Raw genomic sequence first — 26,047 nt, forward strand, 5'->3', positions numbered from 1 at the left:
TGGGTTTGTGAATTCTTTTACTTAAGACTTCCTGTGCTTTTTAAGTTTCCTTCACTACAACTTTCAACTTCATACTCACCACCACCATGGAGCATTTATTTCAAAAATACAAAAATAAAAAATAAAAAAATCGGGGGATGTTATAATGGTATCCAGGAAAGGAAATGAGCTGTGAAATCAACAGACAAATGTCTGATCCCTAGGTTTGATTGATATTTTATGAGGTGTGTGGCCTCAGACAAGATAGTCTGCCATCCTCCTGCCCATTTTATTCATGAGACTTCAAGTGCCAAAGGAGAAGAACCAGTGTGGATTGATGCTGTCTCTGAAGCATACAGCTTTGTTCCCTCCTAACAGGTACCGTCTTCTCCTCCTCTTTCTTCATCTGCACATGTGTCTGTGTGCACATGCAAAATGTTAGAGAGAACAACTTTCAGGAGTCGGTTCTCTCTCTAAACCACAACTTCCAGCCATCAAACTTAGACTGTCCAGTTGCTCTACAAGCACTTTTAACACTAAGACCTCACTGACCCCACAGTTACTGTTCTGCCACTTGGAAATAATCAGGTAAAACAATCATTAGGTAAATATCAGTTTTACATGGAAAAGTATTTCTTGAGATGGGGGTCTTACTGTGTAGCTCTTGCTGGAACTTGTTGTATAGATCAGGCTGTTCTCAAACTCACAAAGGTCTGTTTACCTCTGCCTTCCAAGTAATGGGATTAAAAGCACATGTCACATCCAACCTCCAAGAATTATCTTTGAAGCCATCTGGCAGCAGATAAAGCCAGTTTAAATGGGTCTTTATGAAATCACACAACTCATTATCCTTTAGGTTTTTAAGAATCTGGCCAGATAGCCTCACTTTGACAATTCTTTCTGAAAGTAGCCTTAATACACAGAACTATGAGAAATGCAGCGTGGAGAAATATGCATCCATTTGTCCTGCCAACACTTTACCTAGTTTCTAAAAGATATGTTTATCCTATTTTTTGAGTTATTTTGCCTGCATGTATGTGTGTATGTGTGTATGTATGTACCTTGTATATGCCTGGTGCCCATGGAGACCAAAAGATGGCATCAGATTCCCTGGAAGTGTGGTTACATGATTGTAAGCCAGCATGTGGGTATTGGGAACCAAACACAGGGCCTCTCAAGAGCAGCAAGTGCTCTTAGCCGCTGAGCTGTCTCCAGCCTCCTCCGCCTGTTTTAAGCACATTCTAGACAAAAGCATTCCTCCTGTCTGCAGAAAGCTGCAAATATTCCCTGAGAGTGTTGCTTTGTCAGTTCCTGATAGCCCTCAGCTGCCTGTGCATACATTAGTGTAGCGACACCAGTTCCTTTGTTTTCCTTTCCGCGCTCCCTGTTACAGTATGCCAATGGGATGACGAAGAAGGTTTGGCCCCAGGCATATTTAGGCTCCTTCCCTCCTGCATTCTCAGGCTCTGGCCATGTAAGATTCCCTTGCCCCCTTGTCCCTTCCTTTGAGCGCTGTGACTGAACTGCCTATGTATACATGAGTCACAACTCCCTCTTCTGGCCTCCTTAGGCACTGCACATATGTAGTGCACATACATATATGCAGGCAAACACTCATACAAATGAAATTAAAATATTTTTAAAATATAAATAAGCTGGACATAGTGGTGCATGACTTTAGTCCCAGAACTTGGGAGGCAGAGGCAGATGGGTCTATGTGAGTTCAATGCCAGCCTGGTCTACAAAGTAAGTTCCAGGACAGTCAGGGCTACACAGAGAAACCCTGTCTCATAAAAACCAATAGACAGACAGAAAACTACTATAACTATTCTAGTACAAGTCTATATGGGTATTTTCATTTCTCCTTGGAAAACGGCTAAGAATTGAAAGGCTACATCTCATGGCAAGTATATGATTAACTTTTTAAGAAACTGAGAACTGGACTGGGGAGTTGGGTCCATGCTTAAAAACACAAGCTGAAATTGGGTGGTGGTGGCACACATCTTTAATCCCAGTACTTGAGAGGCAGAGGCGGGCGGATCTCTAAGAGTTCAAAGCCAGCCTGGTCTACAAATCAAGTTCCAGGACAGGCTCCAAAGCTACACAGAAAAACCCTGTCTTGGGGAAAAAAAAAACACACATGCACACACACACAATTTTTCCTCCAGAGGACTTGAGTTCAATTTTCAGCAGCCATATCAGGGAGCTTACAACCACCTATAACTTCAGGGCATCCAATGCCCTCTGGCCTTCTCAGACACTGGTAAACACATAAACATACACACACACACACACACACACACACACACACACACACACACACACACGAAGTAAATGTTTTTAAAAAGATAAAAAAAAGAATGAAACTATACCCTGTTATCCTAAATATACATTCCCATCATCAGGGTATGACTAATTCATTTAATCTTCACCTATGTGAAACTCGCAGCTTAAATTAGTGTGTTAAGTCCAGTCACTTGATCTCTGCCTGTGCTCAGGTGTCACCCCATGACCAGAATCCTATTAGCACACTGATCAGGGAAGTGCATGCACTTCAGGTCAGCATACACAGCGTTTTAATTCTTGGGAAACCTCAAAGGCTACAGTTCATGGTGATTCGGACTCTTCTGTGCGTCAGTAGGCGGGGTGGGATGCTCATGTTTCCCTCTAGCTCCACTTCCTCTAACCCTGTACCACGGCAGTAAACTCAGCCAGTCTTCCTTTTCCCCAGATGTGGTTTTGAGACAGAGTCCCACGTGGCTCAGGCAGGCTTCAACCCTGATATTTTGCCAAAGATGACCTAGAACACCTGACTTTCCTGCTTCCACCTGTGGAGATTTGGACTACAGGTGTGCAACTCCCACATCCATTTTATTTAGTGTTGTGAGTGCTACATCCATAGGTCCTAAATGGACTTCTGAACGGAGTTTCTAAATTACGTTTTATTTATTTCATGTGCAAGTCTCTGTGTGAAGTTTTTAAATTATATTTAGTATATGCCTGTGTGTGTGTGTGTTTGTGTGTGTGTGTGTGTGTATGCATGTGCACGTGTGTGTGTGGACACACATGTGCCCCGGCAAGTGTGTGGAGGTCAGAGAACATGTGGGAGTCCTTTCTCTAGTTACAGTGTGTATCATGTGAGTACCTGAATTAAACTCAGGCCAGGTCATCAGCTATTGTTGCAAGCACTTTTTCCAGCCCCTTAAATGATGGTTTTAGGACAATTTCAAGGAGTTTGAATTCCTCAAGTATTCACCTAACTTGTACTTCAGTATCAGCAATAATCATTATTTTTAAAATGGCCCATTCAAGCCAGGCGGTGGTGGAACACACCTTTAATCCCAGCACTTGGGAGGCAGAGTCGAGTTTGAAGCCAGCCTGATCTACAAAGCTACACAGAGAAACCCTGCTGAAAAAAACAAAGCAACAACAACAACAAAATAGCCCATTCAGAAATGATTGCTACACAACATAAGGACCTAAGTTGGATCCCTAATACCTACACAAAAAGTGGGGCACAGTGGCATATGCCCATAATCCTGATCCTGGAGAGGCATAATGAGGAGATCTCTAATGCCTGCTGACTAGCCAGTTGAGCTGAATCAGTGAGCTCCAGACTCAGCGAGGTACTCCTTCTCAATAAGGAAGACACACAACACTAACCTCTAGTCTCCATGTGCACACATGTATATACCTGCACACACACACACGTTACTCATGAACACAAACAAAAAATAACAAATAATATGAAAGTGAGTTTCTAAAATAAGAATTTGGTAGTCATTTGGGACAAATCACATGAAAAACTAATTAGTTTCCCTTTCCCAGGGGCCATGTAATAGCCAGTGGGAACATCAACTATGGCCTCAAGAAGACAGGTCTTGGGGTTATCCCCAAACCTAATTTAGTCAACGAAGAAGAACATGGCTGGAGAACGGGAACCTTCCACTTGTACATGGCAGTAGTTCAGGGTTCTAAATTCTGTCCAGAAAACAGGTGACAACATGAAGTAACAACCGTGAGGATGCCAAAGCTACAGCATGGCACTGAAACTTTGCTCTGATGAGGACCTGGGGAAGTGTGGGAGCAGATTGCACATTTGCCTCTGAGAGCGATGACTGGGAAAGCTTCTCTGCTTTCCTCTTGGTTCTCCTCCAGGTAAATATTTCCACATGGCCACTCCTGCTATTAAAGCAGCTGCATAAAACCAGATACATGGTCTTCCTGGAAAAATACAAGGTTTCCTATTTCTAAACCAATGTTTTTATAATCTTTTGTTCTGGCACTTTCATACCTTCTATATGTGGGCCACTTCCTGATATTTGGGTAAACTTTATAACGAATCAGGCCATGGCATATGTAAAGGACAAATTATGCCACCCCCATTCTCTGTGTCCAGCTTCATAAATAGTACTGGAGGGCTGGAGAGATGGTTCAGTGGTTAAGAACACTGGCTGTTCTTTCAGAGGATCTGGATTTGATTCCTAGCACCCATGCAACTGTTACATGCGTCTGTAAACTGCAATGAAAATCTAATGCCTCCTTCTGGCCTCCTGGAACAACAGGCATGCACATGCACAGACATATAGCAGGCAAAACACCCATACAAATGAAAATAAAAATTCAAAACTAAATAAAATAAACAGTGCCTGAGCTAGCAAAGGTGACCAAACAGCCAGGATCAGCTCGTGGAGCTGACACTAGACCGACCATTCTGCTTCCTTTCCTTGTATTGTAAGACCCTCAGAACGAGGAGTCTCCCTGTTTCGGTCAGTTCCCCCAAGAACTAAATGTCCAGTCCAGTTGATGCAACATGCAAGAGGTTTTAATGAATGGGAAACGTTTTTGCGCAAATGGTCCCCCTCAGCACGCAGGCTAGAAAGAAGCATCATTCTCCAGGCACAAGCATTTTTAAAGGCAAAACCCACAAGCTTAAGGAGGGGCTGTGACCCTCTGACCATTGAGTACGTGACCAGAGTCATGGGCTCTAGCATGCTCTTTATCGTTTTAGATGGTCTCACTATTTAGGGTGCTAATCAATCTTACCTAAGCAAACGGGTGTTGCAGCTATCTCTTTGTTTCTCTAGGACCCTGCTGACACATTGACCGGAGGGGCAGTTTGTTCCCCCTTGAGTTCCTTGGGGGAGGGTTACCTTCTTGGTATCTGGCTATCTTAGGGCCTTGTAAGTCAGAGGTTGCAGGTGGTTAGCAAATTCCAGGAACTAAGTGACAGTGGCCTTGGTCAGCTTTCTGGGTCAGACTGCCCTTCATTTCAATTATTTGGGCTCCATTTCATGTCTTTGATAGTTTAAGTCTTTCAGTATAGATGTTTGTCCTCGTGCATAGCCATGCTGCTTAGATCCTGGCTATGGGGAAATACATGAACACAAGCTTTGTCTCTTTTACCTGTGTCAGAACAAAGAACCTGAGAGGACAGTTTACACAAGGAACGATCATTTTGGCTCACCATCTCCCTGGGTCCAGTCCATGGTTTCCTGGTCCCACACATTTACACAGAACATCATGGTACTAAGAGCATGTGCTGAAGGCTGTTCATCTCATGGCTGTAAGTAGGTCTAACTTCCAAAGGCATATATCCAGGAGTGTGTACGACTCCCACAAGCTGAGTCTGTAGAAAGGGAACATTTAGATTCAAATGGGCTATCTCATCATGAATCTGTTTCTTATGAACTATATGGGATCTCCAAAATATTCCCTTATTAATGTTTGATAATTATCATTTTTAAATATTTTTTGGTATTGGGTACCAATTGTAAACATGGTAACTGCTGTGCTTTGGATGAGAATAGCCCCATAGGCTCATATATCTGAATGCTCTGTCCATGGTTGGTGGAACTGTTTGGGAAGGATTAGGTGTTGTAATTTAAGAAAAATGGTGCTCGAAAGAAAGATGCCCTGCAACAGGATTCAAGCAGAAGGGTTTTTTATTAAGAGAAAAGAATCATAAAAAGGAAAAGGGGAGGAGGGAGACTGGCCTCCAGGAGCAGGAGCATCAGGAAAGAGGAAAGGGAAGCGGAGAGAGAAAGAGGAACAGACAGGAGGAGCAAAAGGAAGAGAGAGAGGACGAGAGGTGGGCAGGGACCTTTAAAAAGGGAACATAGTGAATGTACACAGGTAGTGCTCTTAGTGGCTGCAGCTGAGGGTGTATCCTGTCAGAACCCCAAGGGCAGGACAGAACAGATGCCTGAATACCAACATTGGGAGGTAAAGCCTTGCTGGGTGAGCTATATCATTGAGGATGGACTTTGAAGTTTCAAAAGCCCCAGCCTACCTGGTGCCATGCTCTCTACCATGATAGTCATGGAGTCGCCCTCCTAAACTGTAAGCAAACTCCCAATTAAATGCTTTCTTTTCTAAATTTCCTTGGTTATGGTGTCTCTTCACAGCAATAGAAAATTATCTAAGACAGTGCCAAACAATTGCTAGTGATCGGCTAGGGTACCATCTCTCTCTGGGGCTGGAGTTCTTGAAGCCACAGTAACTAGCTCATTTCTTGCATTGCAATTGCCTTAATAACTGCCACAGGCACACTGCTTTCCTGACTGAGGCTCTGGGAAAGGCTCTGTCTAACCACAGTGAGTTTGCTACCATCTAGGGCTGGATATGTGGCTCAGTCTCAGTAAGGGATTCTATTGCTGTGAAGAAACACCATGACCGCAGCAACTTTACAAAGAAAAACATTTAATTGGGGCTAGCTTACAGTTCAGAGGTTCAGTTCATTATCACCATGGTGGGAAGGATGGTAGTGTACAGATAAACATGGTTCTGGAGAAGGAGCTAAAAATTCTACATCTGGATCTACAAGAAAGAGAGACTGAGCTTCTGAAACCAGCGATATACTTCCTCCAACAAGGCCACACCTCCTAATAGTGCCACTCCCTATGAGCCTATTGGGGCCATTTTCATTCAGAACACCACAGGGTTGCCTAGCAATGTCAAAGTCCTCATTTCCACCCCTAGAACTACATAAACTGGGAGTGGTGGTACGTATCTAGATCTGATTTTAACTGCTCTGGGGTGGTTTCTCTGCCACACACGCAAACCTAACACCTATAAAACCATGTACCTCAGAGATAGACAGAAGTCTCAGTGATTGAGAACACCCACTGTAATTGCAGAGAACCCAAATTTAATTCCCAGCATCCACAGGGAGTGGCTCACAATCACGTGTAATTCCAGCTCCAGGAAATCCCACTCCACAGGCACAACACTCATATGCACATACTCACACACAGACACACAGTTTAAAATAAATCTTTAAAATTTCCCATGTTAGTCTGTCTCCTCTTTTCTCTCAGTTTGATTCACAGCAAACTACTAAACTAGGAGTATAGAAAGTATTTTTTTTCTTCCCCAAGGAAATTTGTCATTTATCCATTACCACAAAATTAGAAATTTTTATAAATATTTTGCACATTCAGATTGAATCTGGACCAGACAAAGAACCTTTACATCATAAAAAGTCCCAGGAAAGAGAAACTCTGAAGAAAATGCCATTCCTAAGCCCAGTGATGGGAAGGCTAGAGTGCAAATTTCTCAGGAGCTAAGATCACAGATTCCAGACCCCACATCTCTAACTTCAAACTTCTCTTCCATGAATTATTAGTGGTGAGCTTTGGAGGTTTTGCCTTGTTAAGTATTTATCTATCATGCCCATTGCAATGGGAACAATGACACAATTCTGATGACTTGAAGGAAATCCTACAAGATAATGAGCACAGTGATACCATAATCCAGGCTGCTGTTGCTACTGCACTGTGGAATCCAAGGCCAGATTCACCCACTAGAAAGTTCCACACTAATTTCTTTTCAAGAGCATGTCTTGCTCAGCATGGTGGCACACACTTTTAATCCCAGAGCCTGAAGAAACAGAGGCTGGTGGATCTCTATGAGTTTGAGGCTAGCCTGGTCTACCAAGAGAGTCCCAGCCAGGGCTACATAGTGAGACTCGGGTACAGAAAGACAAGAAATTGAAGCCAGCTGCCGCTTGCTTTCAGGCCTTTACTTACTGAGCCATCTCATCAGGTACACACACACACACAGATGCACACATGTGCACAGGTGCACACACACACACATATCTCGTGGTTAGTCTAGGCTCATGGAACAGACGCTGAAGCCAGAGGTCCCATCCTAGATCTTAGATGTAACAAGGTGAGTGAGTGGCTGGGGAATTCCAGCCTGGCTGCAGTTGAGAGCCAAGCTTCCCTCAGATTAAATGGGAGAAAGGGCTGAGGTCTCATTTCTCACTCCCAACCAAGCAAAGCCTTACAGTAAGCCAACCTGATAATAATTTATCTTCTCTAAGACTTCTGCAATCTCTGGGGAGTGACACACTGTGAGTTCATCCACCCACTGTTTGTTTTGTTTTAGGTAACAACCTGCCACTAAAATATGCCAAGCTTGTCTCTCAAAACATTGTGGTGGGTTTTGTTTGTTTTTTGGTTTTTGTTTTTTTTTTTTTTTTTTTTTTTCTCTTGAGCCTATGGAATCTTACTCTGCAGGTCTGCTGCTGTGACTCTCTACATCCCAGCACTGGCTGGCACCTTCAGTAGCCCTGAGGTCATTTAGGGGTCAATTGGAAACTGATCAAAGAAAAGCAGCAATGTGAGGCTACACAAGCACCACTCACCTTGTCTCTGATCTGCCTGGGAAGGGAAGCTAAGCAGGTCCCACATGTCCCTATCTGCAAGACAGAAAGGCACATTCACACCAGCTCAGGATTACAGCTCTGCTCAAACATGTTGAAGAAATGTGGTAGATAAGACTACTATCATTTGTAGAGAAGGATATTGTGCCTTAAAAGAGAGATGGTTCCCTGGTGTTTCATGTATGGCCTGGTGTTAGGAATCATAGCACAAATCCAGGACCCCTAGATGCCAGGGACCATAAAAGAAGAAACACTGAGCATAGAAAATGAAGCAGTGGCAGCTGAGAACAGCACTGACCACAACCCTGTTGTTCTGGCTACCCACTTCTCGTTTATCAGCCAGCCTTTTCCAGGTAGACAGGCCTTCTGGTCTACCCAGTGGCCACCACAGGGTTTCCAACACTGCAAGCCCTAGCTTCAGCTGTCCCCCTTGTCCACAATCCTTTCTTTCCTTCCCCTCTTTCCTAATCACCCTTGAATTTTCCATGATGGGCTGCTTCTAGAAGCACATGGCTCTGATTTGTCCTGGGAAATGACAGAAGAATCGAAGTGAATCCTCACTGACAGGCAGTCAGACCACATGAGGAAGATACTCCAGCCCGCGGTGAAGGCTACTTCCCCCATTCCCACTCTGCCCTGTCAACATACAACATGGGGCTCTTGACTAATGAGCAGCTTCCACATGTAAAGTTGGGTCCATAAGGCTGCATGTGCTATGTGACTGAGTTCTGCCCATATGTAATGTGTGGAAGGCACATGCCCACTTCTGGTCACACCCTGAAAGAGAGGCTATACTCTGCCCCATCCACCCACTGAAACACAGACATAGCAGTGAGCTATCCCCAGCTATGCAAGACAGCAACTAGAAGCCAGAGGCCTGGTACAGGTTCACCCTGGATGGTTTCTACCTGGGCTAATTAATGGTAAACAATCCTGTTTTCCCTTTATTTTCCCTAGTCTGTGCAAGCAGCTAAAGTATATCTATAATAAGAAGGTTCTGCCTAGAAGTGCATGCCTGTTTCATTCATTCTTCTAGATGAAGTGGCTGTCTAAGGGGAGCTGGAGGCATGCCTGGCTCACTAGTACCGGAAGAATAAAGCCATTGAACTGCTGTGTCTGGAAGAGACTTCAAATGTCACTTGGCCTAGATAAAAGAAATATGTGCAACTGGAAAAGGTGAACAGAGCTGTGCCCTACCTGGGCTAACTAGAGGGACAACAGCCTCCACCAAAACAAACTGAAGTGTATGATATATCAGAGGGCATGCAGTAAGCCATGGCAATCGTATGACAGGGAAGACAACTTTATGGAGTCGTTCTTTCCTGCCACTTCCACATGCATTACAGGGACTAAGCATAGGCCATCAGGCTTGTTTGGCATGTGCTTTCCCAAGACTGAGTTCAACCCCAACTGTGACTTCACAGTTAGTCCAGCTCACCTGAATCACAATGAGAAATATGAGATGATGATGATGGTCATGATAATCTGTGTACAGGCAACTTTTGTGTCAACTGGACACAATCTAGTCACCAGAAAGGAAGACACCTCAGTTGAAATGCCTCCACAAGATCTAGCTATAAGGCATTTTTCCAATTAGTGATCAATGCGGGAAGGCCCAGCCCATGGTGTGTGGTGCCATCCTAGAGTTGGTGGTCCCAGGTTCTATGAGAAAGCAGGCTGAGCAAGCCATGGGGAATAAGCCGGTAAGCAGTGCCCTACCATGGGTTCTGCACCAGCTCCTGCCTCCAGGTTCCTGCCCTGTTTAGAGTCCCTGTCCTGATTTCCTTCAATAATGAACAGCAATGTGGAAGTATAAGCCAAATAAACCCTTTCCTCCCCAACTTGCTTTTTGGTCATGGTGTTTTGTCGTAACAATGGAAACTCTGAGACAATCATGATCATGATTGTTGTTGTTTTGAGACAGGTTCACAAAGATCCACCTGCCTCTGCCTCCCAAGTGCTAAAATTAAAGGAGTGTGACACTACATCTGGCTATGAAGTGAGATTATTTAGGCTACTGTATCTGGAACATTGGTGTTCCATCTCAAGGGCTCATGCCCACTACCATCTGGCCCCTCTTCTGACTGAAGTTACAAGCATCTTGCTCACTGTCGTAGCAGGCAAGGGACAATCTGGCACTATTTTGATTCTTACTCAAAAAATCTTCATATGCCCTATGTGATGGTGCACTCCTTTAATCCCAACAGTCAGGAAGCAAAAGCAGGTAGCCTGGTCTACCGAAGGAGTTCCAGGACAGCAAGGACTACGTAGAGAAACCCTGTCTCAAAAAATCAAAAGTGAGTGTGCGCGTGTGTGCATGCACACGCGCACATTTGTCTGCATGAGTTCATGTCTACCATATGTGTTCAGGAGCCTGTGGAATCCAGAAGAGGATATAAGATTCCCTGGGGTTCAGATGATCATGAGCAACCATGTGGGTGCTGGGAACCCAACCTGGGTCCTCTGAACTAGCAGTAAGAACTCTGAATCACTGAGCCATCTGTCTAGCTCCTTAGTCATTTTTACACGTAATTTTTTACACTGATTCTTTGGAAATTGCACATCATACACCCCAACCCTACCCATCCCCCAGTCCCTCTGTATCTGCCCCCACCCCATATCTGTCTGCCCAAAGGAAAGCAAAAAAGAAATAATAAAAATAAAAACAAAACCAAAAAACACAAACAAGAATATCAACTAAAAGTAAACAAGTGTAAAAACAAATGGAAAAAAACCTCTCCGCTCCTCCATGTTTCCCACCTCTCCATCGCCTCTTCGTCTCAGTGGCATTGGGAGCTGCTGTAAGTCACACAGTACATCCCTCTGTCCAAACAGCTTTACTTGAAAATGTTCATTGTGTAATGCATTGTTGGTTTGGTTCAAGGCCTCTAGTTTCTGCTACACCATCAATACTGGACCCTCACCCAAACTCCTTTCAGATATCCTGCTGCTGCCCAGAGTCATGGAGATCCTGTGGCTATGGTTCAACAGGACCAGTCTCTTCACACACGCTAGCAGGTCACAGATGGGGTAGACACTGGAAAGTGCCAACCCAAAGCCCTGGATGTGTGACTGAGTGGTAGCTGAGCTGATCAGTCTGCCCTTATGGGACCACGCCCCTCGGGTGAGGGGCGGAGCCAGCTCTCCCATGTCCATGGAGAGGGGTGGGCTCAGCTCAGGAGGCCAGGGAGGGATGAAGACAGCTTGGCCTTGCCCCCTTGTACTTCAATATATGGGTTGCTCAACACACGGTTTGCAAGGGCTCCTATGGTAACACGGGCAATGGGCATTAACACAGGTCCCCAGAAACACAGGTCCCCAGATGCCGGAGGACCATGGAGCTTGGGCCTGGACATCAACTTGGGCCCAGCTGACAGTGCAGGACTCTTAGGTCAGCATGGGCCCAGCAGCAGTACGGTCCCTGGACTCCAGCATGGCCCCAGGTGGTGGCACAGACTCCAGGCAGTGGCACAGCCTTCAGTGGTAACAGGAGGCACAGAAATCAACACAGACCCTGGCTGTGGTAGGGTCGCAGACCTAGAAATGGCCCCCAGCCACAGCTCAGGCCCAGACAACACCACGCCCTGGGTGGCAGTGTAGGCCATCTCAATCGGTATGGTCCTGGCAGCAGCATAACCCTCCGGCACCAACATGGCCTTGGGTGTTGGCTCAGAACTGGGACATCTGCTCAGCCTCTAGTGGTAGCCAGAGCCATGGACATCAAAGCAGATGCAGACCCTGGTTGCTGTAGGACCACGGACCCAGATATGTGTATATTGAAATCCCTCACAGATGTGCCCAGACACTTGGGTTTTAGCAGTGTTTTGTGTGCTTATTGGTTTTGTTGTTTTTATTTTGATTGGGTCTGGTTTTGTTTTTTGAGACAGGATCTCTATGTAACCCTGGCTGTCCTGGAATTTACTCTGTAGACCAGGCTGGCCTCAAATTCACAGAGATCCTCTTGCCTCTGCCTCCTGAGTACTGGAATTAAAGGCATCCACTACCATCACCAGGCTTGTGTGTGGCTGTTTTCTTTGCATGCAATGAACACCAGAAGAGGGCAGTGGATATTCATGGGACTAGAGTCAGACAGTTGTGAACCACCATTCAGGGCTGGTAATTGAACTCAGGACCTCTGGAAGAACAGCCAGCGCTCTTACTTGTTGAACCATCTATCCAGACCCCATAATTACATTTTTAAGATAAAGACAGGAACCCACAATTACAAACACTGTGTTTCTCCTTGGGGCTTATCCCATGGGAGCTCAGGTGAGCTGTGTGGCTGGCAGAAGTGTGCTGGAAGGTAAGGAGACTGATGAAAATGGGGCAGTGAGCTCAACGCTCCTGCTCAAACATTTCACTGAACAACAGCGACACCTACAGGTCAACACCATAACTGCAATTGACACACTCTCAGCCACATGGTGGTTGGAATCTAGTGTACAGTAACCGAAATCATCTCATATGTAGTAATAAATTTGAAATTTAAGACAGTGAACTGGGCATGGTGACTCTCACCTGTAATTCTAGGAATGGGAGTGGGGGAGTTAAAAGCCAGCTGGAGCCAACCTGGGCTATAAAAGAAACAAAACCCTACAAAACTACACACGTTAAAAATTGTAATAGGTCAAGATGCGTGTATGCAGATGTTTTAAAAAAACCAAATCTGCCTACTTCTCCATTTATAAGACACCTGCATGCTCGTGTTTAATAGTTCACTAGTGTGCACCAGTTGATGAGATGAAATACAGTAAATATACACAATGGGAAACACCACTCAGCCATTAAAGAAGGGTAGAACCCTGCTCTCTGTGGCAACATGGATGAAATTTGAGATTTAGTGAAATAATCCAGGCACAGAAAAGATCTCACTCCTATGGAATCTAAAAAAGCTAATCTCCTAGGAATCAGGAGTAGGGGGGTGACTTTTAAGAGGCTAGAGAAAAGAGGAAAAAATGATATCTAGAGCAATAGTTCTCAACCTGTGGGTCATGACTCCTTTTGGCAAACTCTAACTCCATAAATGTGTACATCATTATTCCTATCAATACCAAATTATAGTTATGAAATAGCAATGAAAATAACTGTGGGTTAGAGGGTGTTGCCACAACATGAGAAACCATATTAAAGGGCCAAATCATTAGCAAGGTTGAGAACCACTGCCCTAGAGAAAGGTGAGCTGTTGCCAATGGCTACTAAATTACAGCTAGAATAAGCACATATGATTACACACAGCAGGGATGTATTGTGGATTTCACCTATTTTTATCTTATGTACACGTATGTTTTATCTGTATGTATGTCTAGAACTGAGGTTAGAGACAGCTGTGAGCTGCCATGTGGTTGCTGGGAACTGAACCCGGGACCTCTGGAAGAGCAGCCAGTGCCCTTAACCCCTGAGCATCTCTCTAATTCCTGTACTATGGATTCCAAAAAGCAAGAAGAAAGGACTTCAATATTTTCTCATGAAGTGATAACTATTTGATATATTTGCCCTGATTTAAGCATTTAAAAAAGCATACATGTATCAAATAGCATATGTAAAATTCTTTTAAAAACTTTCTGGGGACTGGAGAGGTGGCTCAGAGGTCCTGAGTTCAATTCCCACATCTTTAATGAGATCTAGTGCCCTCTACTGGCCTGCAGGCATACATGCAGGGAGAACACTATATACCTAATAAATACATCTTAAACACAATTAAACAAAAGTTTCTGTATGTTTAAATAAAACTAAGAAGAGGGAGAATAATAAAAAGAAAAAATCTAAGAAGCCAAGTGTAGTGGCACAAGCCTTTAATTCCCCAGCACTTGGGAAGCAGGGGCAGGGGGGATCTCTGAGTTTGAGGCCAGCTTAGTCTACATAGTAAGTTCCAGGACTGTTACACAGAAAAAATGAAAATTAATCAATTAATTAATTAAATCGAAGGGGTTGGAGATGTGGCTTAGCAGTCAAGAATACCCGTTGCCTTCACAGAGGACCCATGGGGTGCTTTGATTGGAAGCACCCACAGGGAAGTTCACTAGCATCCATAACTCCAGATCCAGGCACACAGTGCGCAGACATGAGTGCAGCAAACACTCAGAAACAAAACAAATCTAGAATAGAATAAATCTGAAAGCACCGCGGCAAAGAGCATCAGGAATGGTGAGTGTTGGTTGCTATGGAGAATTGGGAAAGGGAATACGGCTATTGGCATCTATGATGGCATTCTCACCCTTCCTAAAATTTTACTTTCTACCATGATTTTTAAAAATACTCACTTAAATAGAAAACAGAGGAAGGGGTGGAGAGATGACTCAGCAGTTAAGAGCGCTGACTATTCTTCCATGGGACATAGGTTCAATTCCCAGCACCCACAAGGCAGCTTACAACTGCCTGTAACTCTAACTCCAGGGGATCTGACAGTGGCAGACATACATGCAGGCAAAATACCAAAGCACATTAAATAAACAGATCGTTAAAAAAAGAAAAAAGAAAGCAGAGGAAAACACCCCTGACTTGATTCTCTAAATGTGGCATAACAATACAATATTAATAGATGTGACTCTATGTAAATTAAAGGGGCTGGGAGGGCCTCTACTAAAGAGGCCTCAGCTGGAGAGTGCCAAGTCCCAGCTAGATCTGCCTATCCGTGCATTAACATCCTGAGTATCAGCCAAGCCTTTGTCCCCCATTGCCAGGCCTTGGCTAGAGGTGAATCTAGGACCAATTCGGGTGGACTCTCCCCTACACACTTCCCCGGGAATTCCCTGGGTTGGCCCCAGATCCCCCTGCCAGTGTCCTATCCCCATAGAGAGTACTCTTGGAGCTCTGATACACTCCACCCACCCCCACCGAGAGCCTGCCCTCCCCTTACCCTGTGTCCTACCCTGCCCATTGTTCCAAGACTCTGGTTGAGCACTAGGACAGAGGGTGGAGCCAACAATCCAGACACCTTCAGGGAACATCGGGAAGCAGCTCTGAACACAAAAGATCTTCCTATCCACGCGGGACCACCCGTGATTTCCACCGGCCTGGTCCCTGACCCCCACCACTGGTCCTCTACTGGAGTTCCAGGCCCCTCCCAGAGATCCACCTATCTCTGCAGGACCACCCTGAGTTTCTGCCAGCAGGATCCTTGACCCCCATCCCAGGGCCTCTGTCTAAGAGGCCTCCGCTGGAGAGTGCCAGGCCCAGGCTAGATCTGCCTATAGCCACAAGGAACATCCTGAGTCCCAGCCTTCAGGATCTTTGATCCCCATTGCCAGTCTTCTGCTGGAGCCGGATTGCTGACCCCCATCGCCGGGCCCCCTGTGGAGAGACCTCCTAGAGAGCTTGGACCACCCAGAGCTACAGACATTGAACCTCTGACCACCTAAGCCCACTGGGGAAGTACCATAGAGAGAGAGAGACCCCACCAACACCTACTGGAAGAAGCTATGGGAAGAAGGCAATACAAGAAAACACCTAACAACAGAAAGACAAACATGACACCACCAGAATCTAGGGAATCTACACCAACTAGACCGGAACACAACAAAGCAGATGAAGCAGAAGAGAATGACTTAAAAATTTTCACCATAAAAATAATAGAGGCCCTCAAAGAAGATGTGAGAAAATCTCTTAAAGAAATGGAAGAAAAAACAAACAAAAAAATTGGAAGAAATGAACAAATTTCTTAAGGAAAGTAAAGAAAGTACAGAAAGCCAAGAAAAAACAAATAAGCAGGTGAAGGAAACAGTTCAAGACTTGAAAACTGAAATAGAGAAAATAAAGACAACACAAACAGAAGGAATGCTGGAAATATAAAAACTGGGCAAAATTTGTGAACTACAGACACAAGCATAACTACAGAATTCAAGACATGGAAGAAAGAATCTCAGGCGTGGAAGATAAACTAGAGGAAATAGATTCATCGACCAAAGAAAATTGTAAATCCAACAAATCCTTAATACAAAACATCCAGGAAATGTGGGACACTGTGAAAAGGCCAAACCTAAGAATAATAGGCATAGAGGAAGGTGAGGAAGCCCAACTCAGAGGTGCCGAAAACATATTCAACAATATCATCGAGGAAAACTTTCCCAATCTGAAGAAGGACATGCCCATGAAAGTATAAGAAGCATACCAAACACCAAATAGGCAGGACCAAAGAAAAAGACCCCTAGACATATAATAATCAAAACACCTAACATACAGAATAAAGAAAGAATATTAAGAGCAGCGAAGGAAAAAGGACAGGTAACATATAAAGGCAGACCTATCAAAATTACACCTGACTTCTCCATCGAAACCCTCAAGGCCAGAAGGTCCTAGATAGATGTTCTACAAGTACTAAGAGTTCACATATGCCAGCCCAGGTTACTATACCCAGAAAAACTCTCAATCACTATAGATGGAGAGAACAAGATATTTAATGACAAAACCAGATTTTCCCAATACGTATCTACAAATCCAGCCCTACAGAAAGTATTGGAAGGAAAACTCCAACCCAAGGAAGGTAACTACGCCCACAAAAATGTAGGCAACAGATAATCCAACTACACCAGAAACCAAGGGTAAAGCAGAACTAATATACTCACAATACCACTGCCAACAACAAACCTAAATCAAACAAGCATCAACAATCAATGGCCCTTACTCACCCTCAACATTAATGGTCTTAACTCACCTATAAAAAGACACAGGCTAACAGAATGGATATGAAGACAGAATCCATCTTTCTGCTGCATACAAGAAACACATCTAAGCTTCAAAGATAGACATTACCTCAGGGTAAAGGGTTGGGAAAAGATCTTCCAATCAAATGGAACCAAGAAGCAAGCAGGTGTGGCTATCCTAATATCTAACAAGTTAAGACTTCAAACCAAAATTAATCAAAAGAGATGAAGACGGTCATTTCGTATTCACCACAGGAGAAATCCATCAACACAAAGTCTCAATTCTGAACATCTATGCCCCAAATACAAAGGCACCCACATTCGTAAAAGAAATGCTACTAAAACTCAACCCTCACATAAAACCTCACACACTTATAGGGGGAGACTTGAACATACCACTTGCACCACTAGACAGGACAACCAATCAGAAACTCAACAAAGAAACAAAAGAACTAACAGAAGTTATGTCTCCACTGGGTTTAACAGACATCTATAGAACATTCCATCCAAACACAAAACAATATACCTTCTTCTCTGTTCCACATGGAACCTTCTCTAAAATCAACCACATACTAGGTGGCATAACAACAGATAAAAAGAATTGGAATAGTCCTCTGCATTTTATCAGACCACCATGCTTTAAAATTGGAATTCAACAACAACACAAATCGCAGAAAACCTACAAATTCATGGAAACTGAACAATGTGTAATTGCACCACACCTGGGTCAAAGAAGAAATAAAGAAAGAAATTAAGGACTTTCTAAAATTCAACAAGAATAAGGACACAACATACTTAAACTTATGGGACACCTTGAAAGCAGTTTACAAGGGAAGTTCATTGCACTAAGTGCCCATATGAAGAAAACAGAGGATAGTCACATTAGAGAATTAACAACACAACTGAAAGCCTTAGAACAAAAAGAAGCAAACTTACCCCAAAGGAGTAAATGCCAGGAAATAATCAATTTGAGGGCTGAAATCAACAAAATAGAAACCAGGAAAACAATACAACAACAAAAAAAAAAATCAATGCAACAAAAAGTTGTTTTTTTGAGAAAATCAACAAGATAGACAAACCTTTATCCAAACTAGCGAAAAAGCAGAGAGAGAACATGCAAATTAACAAAATCAGAAACGAAAAGGGAAACATAAGAATGGACACAGAGGAAATCCAAACAATTTCAGGTCATACTTTGAAAACCTGTATTCCACAAAAATTAAAAATTCAAAGGAAATGAACAAATTTCTGGATAACTACCACTTACCAAAATTAAATCAAGAACAGACAAACAACTTAAATAGACCTATAACCCGCAATGAAATAGAAGCAGTCATCGAAAGCCTTCCAACCAAAAAAAGCCCAGGGCCAGGTGGCTTCAGTGCAGAATTCTACCAGAAATTCAAGGAAGAACTACTACCAATACTCCTCAAATTGTTCCACACAATAGAAACAGAAGGTTCACTGCCAAACTCTTTCTAGGAGGCCACAATAACCTTGGTACCCAAGCCTCACAAAACAGAACTAAGAAAGAAAACTACAGACCAATATCCCTGATGAACATCGATGCAAAAATACTCAATAAAATACTGGCAAAGCAAATCCAAGAATACATCAGAGAAATCATCCACCATGACCAAGTATGTTTCATCCCTGGATTGCAGGGATGGTTTAACATACGAAAATCTATCAACGTGATCCACCATATAAACAAACTGAAAAAGAAAAACCATATAATCATTTCCCTCGATACTGAAAAAGCCTTCGACAAAATTCAACACCCTTTCATGATAAAAGTCTTGGAGAGATCAGGGATAACAGGAACATACCTAAACATAATAAGTAAGAGCAATATACAGCAAACCAACAGCCAACATCAAACTGAATGGAAAGAGGCTTAAGGCGATTCCTCTAAAATCAGGAACAAGATAAGGCTGACCTCTCTCTCCATATCTCTTCAATATCATACTAGAAGTTCTAGCTAATGCTATAAGACAACAAAAGGAGATCAAGGGCATCCAAACTGGAAAGGAAGAAGTCAAACTGTCTATATTTGCAGACGATATGGTAGTTTACATAAGTGACCCAATAAACTCTACCAGGGAATTCCTACAGCTGATAAACACCTTCAGCAAACTAGCAGGATACAAGATAAACTCAAAAAAATCAGTAGCCCTACTATATTCAGATGACAAAGAGGCTGAGAAAGAAATCAGACAAACATCACCCTTTACAATAGCCACAAACAACATAAAGTATCTTGGGGTAATGCTTACCAAAGAAGTGAAAGACCTATATAATAAGAACTTTGTGACTCTAAAGAAAGAAATTAAAGAAGATACCAGAAAATGGAAAAATCTCCCATGCTCTTGGATAGGTAGGATATAGTAAAAATGGCAATCTTGCCAAAAAGCAATCTATAGATTCAATGCAATCCCCATTAAAATCCCAGCACAATTCTTCACTGACCTTGAAAGGATAATAATCAACTTTATACGGAAAAACAAAAGACCCAGGATAGCCAAAACAACCCTGTACAATAAAAGAACTTCAGGAGGCATCACCATCCCTGACTTTAAGCTCTACTACAAAGCTATAGTTCTGAAAACAGCCTGGAATTGGCACAAAAATAGACAGGTAGACCAATGGAATTGAATCGAAAATCCTGATATAAACCCACACACCTACGAACACCTGATTTTTGACAAAACAGCAAAAAGAATACAATGGGGAAAGGAAAGCATCTTCAACAAGTGGTACTGGCACAATTGGACGATGGTGTGTAGAAGACTACAGATAGACCCATGTCTGTCACCATGCACAAAACTCAAGTCCAAATGGATCAAAGGCTTCAACATCAATCCAGCACACTGAACCTCTTAGAAGAGAAAGTAGGAGGTACCCTTGAACAAATTGGTATAGGAGACCACTTCCTGAACATAACACCAGTAGCACAGACACTGAGATTGACAATTAATAAATGGGACCTCCTCAAACTTAGAAGCTTCTGTAAGGCAAAGGACACAGTGGACAATACCAAACGGCAGCCCACAAACTGGGAAAAGATTTTCACCAATCCTACATCTGACAAAGGGCTGATCTCCAAAATATACAAAGAACTCAAAAAACTAGTCAACAAAACACCAAATGACCCTATTAAAAAATGGGGTACAGAACTGAAGAAAGAATTCTCAATAGGGGAAATCAAAAAGGCTGAAAGACACTTAAGAAAGTGCTCAACATCCTTAGCTGTCAGGGAAATGCAAATCAAAACAACTTTGAGATACCATCTTACTCCTGCCAGAATGGCTACAATTAGAAACACCAATGACAACTCATGCTGGAGAGGATGTGGAGAAAGGGAACACTCCTCCACTGCTGGTGGGAGTGCAAAGTCATACAGCCATTTTGGAGATCAGTATGGCGGTTCCTCAGGAAAATGGGAATTAGTTTACCACAGGACCCGGCAATCCCCCTCTTAGGCATATACCCAAATGATCCAAATCCATGCAATAAAGACATGTGCTCAACTATGTTCATAGCAGCATTATTTGTAATAGCAAGAACCTGGAAGCAACCCAGATGCCTCTCAACTGAAGAATGGATAAAGATGTGGCACATCTACACAATGGAATACTACTCTGCAGAAAAAAAATAATGGAATCTTGAAATTCGCAGGCAAGTGGATGGAACTTGAAGAAACCATCTTGAATGAGGTAACCCAGTGACAAAAAGAGGAACATGGTATGTACTCGCTCATATATGGATTTTAGACCTACAGCAAAGGATCACCAGCCTATAATTCCCACCACCAGAGGAACTAGGATACAAGGTGTATTCTAAGAGATTCATATAAAGTCCCTCATAGAAGGGGTAAGAGACAAGTCCCCCAGAGCACAGGGGAAGAGGGGGGCATTGAATCTGACAGACAAGTAGGAGAAAGAGAAGGGGAGGAGAGGAAAGCACATTCGACTAGGAAGATTGAGTCAGGGTAGGAATAGAAGACAGGAGAGAGAGAGAGAGAGAGAGAGAGAGAGAGAGAGAGAACATAAAATAGGGAGCCATTATTGGTTAAAGAGAAAACTGAACCTAAAGAAAGGTCTAGAGACATACAAGACTGCTCCCAACTAACAATTTGAGCAACCATGGAAAGGCTATCATAAATGCCCTTCCCGGATCCACGATCATGGAGCCCTCATCTAGTACCTGTCAGAAACAGAAGCAGACACCCATAACTAAACACTGAGTAGAACTAGAATCCAGATGCAGAGGGAGAGGACCAGATCAGGTTGCAGAAACACATAGAGACAGATGACCTGAACAAGGAGGAGCTAATGGGCTCCCAAACTGACAGCTGAAAATCCAGCATGGGACTGACTCAGCCCCCCCCCCCAATATGGGTCTCAGCTAGAAGGACTGAGCAATCTAAGGGACCTCAGACAATGGAACCAGGATGTATTCCTGGTGCACAAAAGGTCCTTGTGAACACATCCCCCATGGAGGGATACTGCCTTAACCTAGAGACAGGAGAGAAGTCCTAGTCCCTACTTCAAATGACTTGACAGATTTACATGACTCCACCTGAATGGCATTGCCCTACAAGTGGAATTGGGGTGGGGGGAGGGGAGGGGAGGGTGGTTAGAGTGCATGTGAGAAGGCAGAGAGGGTAAAAGGGAGGGAGGGAGAAAGGGAGGGAGAACTGGGATCGACATGTAAAATAAAAAATAAATTAAAAAAAGTTAAAGGAGCTGGGAATCAAGGCCCGGGTTCCCATCTCCAGCACTGCATTAGACTGGCATGGTGATGTCCACCTGTAATCTCAGCATTGGAGATGTGGCAGCATGATCAGGGACTCAAGGTCACTCATTGTCAGCTACAGTGAGTCCAAGGCCAGCCTGAACCCTGCATTTAAGGATGGGGCTGAGGTGGGGGTGGAGAGATGGCACAGCATTTTCCAGGGGACCCAGGTCCAATTTCCTGCATCCACACATCAGCTCACAACTGTAATTCCAGTCCTGGGGATCCATCACATTCTTTGGCATGCATCTATACAAAAGGCCCACACACATAAAAATACAGCAATAGGCAGGACAGGAACATGGCTCAGTGGGAAAAGCACTTGACACACAAGCATGAAGGACTGAGTTTGGAGCCCAGCACTCCCAGACTCCTGGTGGGCATGGACCTGCCTGTCATTCCAGCAGCTCACGAGGATTACAGACTGGGGATACCCGATGGCTATGTAGACTAGATGAATCAGCCTCAGTATGTAGCTGAAGAATCATCACATTATCAGAATTTGTGTATATACAGATACACACACACACACACACACACACACACACACACACACAGTCATCTTTATTTCTTAAGCCAAAAAGAAAAAAAAAGGTACAGAGGAAAACTTAAAAGCTAAAGTTTTAATAAGAACACTATAACAAAAAGCCAAGTCCTTGTGCTAAAAACACATAAAAATTATGAAGTTTCAAAGGAAACTCTGAATCAGTTTTGGCCAAGATTCTAGTTCCCAATCACTTTCTACACAGAGCATTGTCATGTGTGGCCACATTACCATAGCTACTTAACCATTTAACTGAAGTGTAAGTGTGTGTGTGTGTGTGTGTGTGTGTGTGTGTGTGTTTTGAGCAAAATGAGTACTGGTCAGGTGTGATGGTAGACTTCTAATCCTTGCACTTGGGAGGCAGAGGCAGGTGGATCTCTGGGTTCAAGGCCATCAGTTACAACACTGACCCCGATTGTAGTTTTGTTTTGTTCATCACAACAGTCTCATTTGGAAGGATGGCCTAGAACTCATGATCTTCGTCTCTACCACCTGAATGCTGAGATTCCAGGTGAGCACTGCCACACTGATTTATCTGGTATGGGGACTATATTCCAAGTTCTGGACTCTCCAACTTCATTTTCTAGCTTTGAAGAATCAAGCTGGGCGGTGACACACACCTATACTCCCAGCTCTTGGGATGCCTGGGGAGGGGGTGTCTGTCTCAAGAAAACAGCTGTGATGTAGACAGTAGAAACTGGCCAGCTCACTGCATTCTGTGTCCTCATGGCCACAATGATGCAGAATCCACCTCCAAATCTCAGCAAGCTATGTCAGTTTACTTAGTCATTTGGGGCACTGTCAACAATTTTTCCTCAAGAAATGAACTGTCCTTTTTCCCCTACCCTCATTCTTGACAACATCCGCTCCATCACTAATGTTTAGCTTGGCTCATATCCAGTGATGGCAAGGGCATGCCACTCAACGCTAGTCACCGGTGCCAATAGAGCAGTGTAACATACATTTGTAATTGGTTGGTGTGCCACCTGCCTCGTCCCCACACTGAAATCAGTCCCCAGAATTCTTTACTGTCATCCAAATCTTTCCACACCATGACTCTAGTTACATACAAATGTCCTATTCTCCTTAGGCTTCTACATGGGCTCAGTGTGACCTAAGTAGGTCCAGGGGTGGCTGCTATACAGTACAGAATGACAGCATCACAGAACAAGTACACTGGGCCTGTCCACACCTTCCCGGTGAGACCTTAGACGCTCAGCAGTGACCTTCCCTGCACGCACTGTGAGCACTCAGGCTGAGAAGAAACCAGTGAGCATCTGCACAAGCCTGGGCTCTGGCTATGGTCTGAGGTCACTCAAGGGATCCAGGTATGCTTTCATGAGTGACTTCAGTCCCAAAATTCCCAGCAGGTGACAAGTTCTGGGATAAGAATGAAGTCTATCTACCCCACACATTTCTTTCTGTTTGACATTCATAAGCAGGTGAATACCCTTCATTCTACAGCATTTTGTTGTTGTTGCAGTGCTAGGAATTGAACCCAGGACTTCACACATGCTAGACAACCATTCACAACTGAGCTAAATCCCTTACCTCACTCAACAGTGACCCACTGTCATTTGGAGAACTGCAAGTCATGCATATGAGACTGTGCTGTGGTCCCCAGCATGTGAGGGTACCTCTCCCCTTCAATCCCTGCCTGAAGAAGGGACCGTGAGTATTGAACACTACTCAGAAGCAGCCTTCATCTTTTCTACTGCAAGGACTCTCTCTCCTTCCTCTCTCCATTCTGTTTCCCACACCCCCAGCCTCCTACAGTGGCATATACTTACCTAAGAAACAAATAACTGTAATTTTTTTAAAAAAAAATGGTAACTAGTGACACAAACTCACCAAACACATGTTTTGCTAGAAGTGACTAGGTTGAGAATATTTAATTTGAATTTTTGAAAAATTAGTATCTTGATTTAGTCAGGTTTGGGGATCACATCACACACTGTTGTACATAAAACGATCAGGGAAAATCAAAGTTTCCTTGGGCTTCTTCAGGGTAGCTGCAGGAATGGCTTCATGAATGATGCCAAATAAAGCATCATCACTCAAACTTGATACCTTGAGCCAGAGGAAGGTCCGTGCTGTAGTTGATGGTACTGGGGAGAGAGAATTAAATGAATGGCAGTACATATGTAATATAGAACGTTTTCATGACATAACAACACAGGTCCATTTATATTAACAACTTGCAAGTTGGTAAAAAAACAAAAAGTAGTATACAAAACAATGTGAGTGTGATTCCTCATAAAATAAAAAGAGAAACAAAAGTCTGAGAGGTGCACATCACCAGTTACTATCGACTTGGGCCTCAGAGTCTTGCTCATACTTCCAAGCTGGTCCCTCCATCCTTAAACCATGACCCAGACCCCCATGGTCCTCTCTACTTCACTATGCAAGAAAACTCCATCACGGGAGAAATGGAAAGGACGGCTCCTTCCACCTCCTCATGCTGAGTGACCCCGTGTTCTGGTCCTCCCTACCCCACCTCTGGGGTAAAATCCAACAAGGAAATTTCATAGTCAGTTGTTATGCTAGACAAGGAGGCTAGAAGGGACAACCATGGGTGAGCATCTTTCACTGGAAATGTGTGGGAGTCACTTTTTTCTGATTTGGGAATATTTGCATATCCAGAAGACACCTTGAGGGATGGGATTCGAGTCTCAACCTCAAGTCCATTCCTGTTCTGTGTACCTCTGTACGCACTGCCTCCAGGTAATTTCATACATTCCTAGTATACTTCCATTGTGACTGCCACCCATCGCATGACCAGCTGCAGCAGTTTCCCACATGTTATGGCATGCCAATGCAGAACTGCTCAGATCTGGGAGCAGTTAGGACTAGTGGTGCTTAACCTGTAGTGTAGCATGCATGGTCAAAAAAAAAAAAAAAAAAGGCAGCTACAGAGTCTGCAAATGTAAAACCAAGAGAACCTGAGCAAAGACAAACGTGGAAGAAGGAAGAGCAACAGCCCGTTCCCCGAGGCTCCAAGCGCAAACCCTGCCCCGCAGAGCTTTCCTTACCATGTGGACCTTCGCATGTACTGCTTCCAGGCATCGCTGCCAGACTCCCTGCCGCCGCCAGTGTGCTTCTCTCCTCCTACAGAAACACAAAATCATCCCACACCTTTCCTGTGGCCCTCGGAGGACATCAGAGCCATCAGATGGAGACAGACCACTGGGCAGGGTAGTACACACCCATGATCCCAACCCTCAGAGACGGAGGCAGGAAGGTTGTGAGTTCAGGATCAGCCTGGGGTATATGATAAATGAAGTGCTCCCTCTCCACTGCCAGAAAAAGAAAAGCAAGAGAAAATGGGAGAGAAGGAAGAGGTGGTGGCAGTGGCAGCTGGAGAGATGGCTCAGTGGTTAAGAGCACTGTTGTATAGGGACCAGGTTCAGTTCCCAG

The 26,047-nt window shown here is 43.9% G+C and overlaps 1 protein-coding gene across 2 annotated transcripts in view; it reads right to left on the bottom strand.

The window, feature by feature from the left end:
- Positions 1 to 5,547: 5,547 nt before the first annotated feature.
- Aldh7a1 (aldehyde dehydrogenase 7 family member A1) overlaps positions 5,548 to 26,047 on the bottom strand; it is a 47,369-nt gene continuing 26,869 nt past the window's right edge. The window contains exons 17-19 of one of the 2 annotated variants that reach the window (XM_051200773.1): positions 25,663 to 25,738; positions 24,701 to 24,738; positions 5,548 to 5,608 (exon numbers count right to left, since the gene is read on the bottom strand). In XM_051200773.1, coding sequence (XP_051056730.1) covers positions 5,556 to 5,608; positions 24,701 to 24,738; positions 25,663 to 25,738 — 167 coding nt within the window. In that variant the 3' untranslated portion in view covers positions 5,548 to 5,555. Of the gene's footprint in view, positions 5,609 to 24,491; positions 24,739 to 25,662; positions 25,739 to 26,047 lie in introns of those variants that run through there. The other variant, XM_051200774.1, reaches the window with a different exon arrangement.

Source organism: Phodopus roborovskii, unplaced genomic scaffold, assembly GCF_943737965.1.
Source record: "Phodopus roborovskii unplaced genomic scaffold, PHOROB, whole genome shotgun sequence".
Lineage (NCBI taxonomy): Eukaryota > Metazoa > Chordata > Mammalia > Rodentia > Cricetidae > Phodopus > Phodopus roborovskii.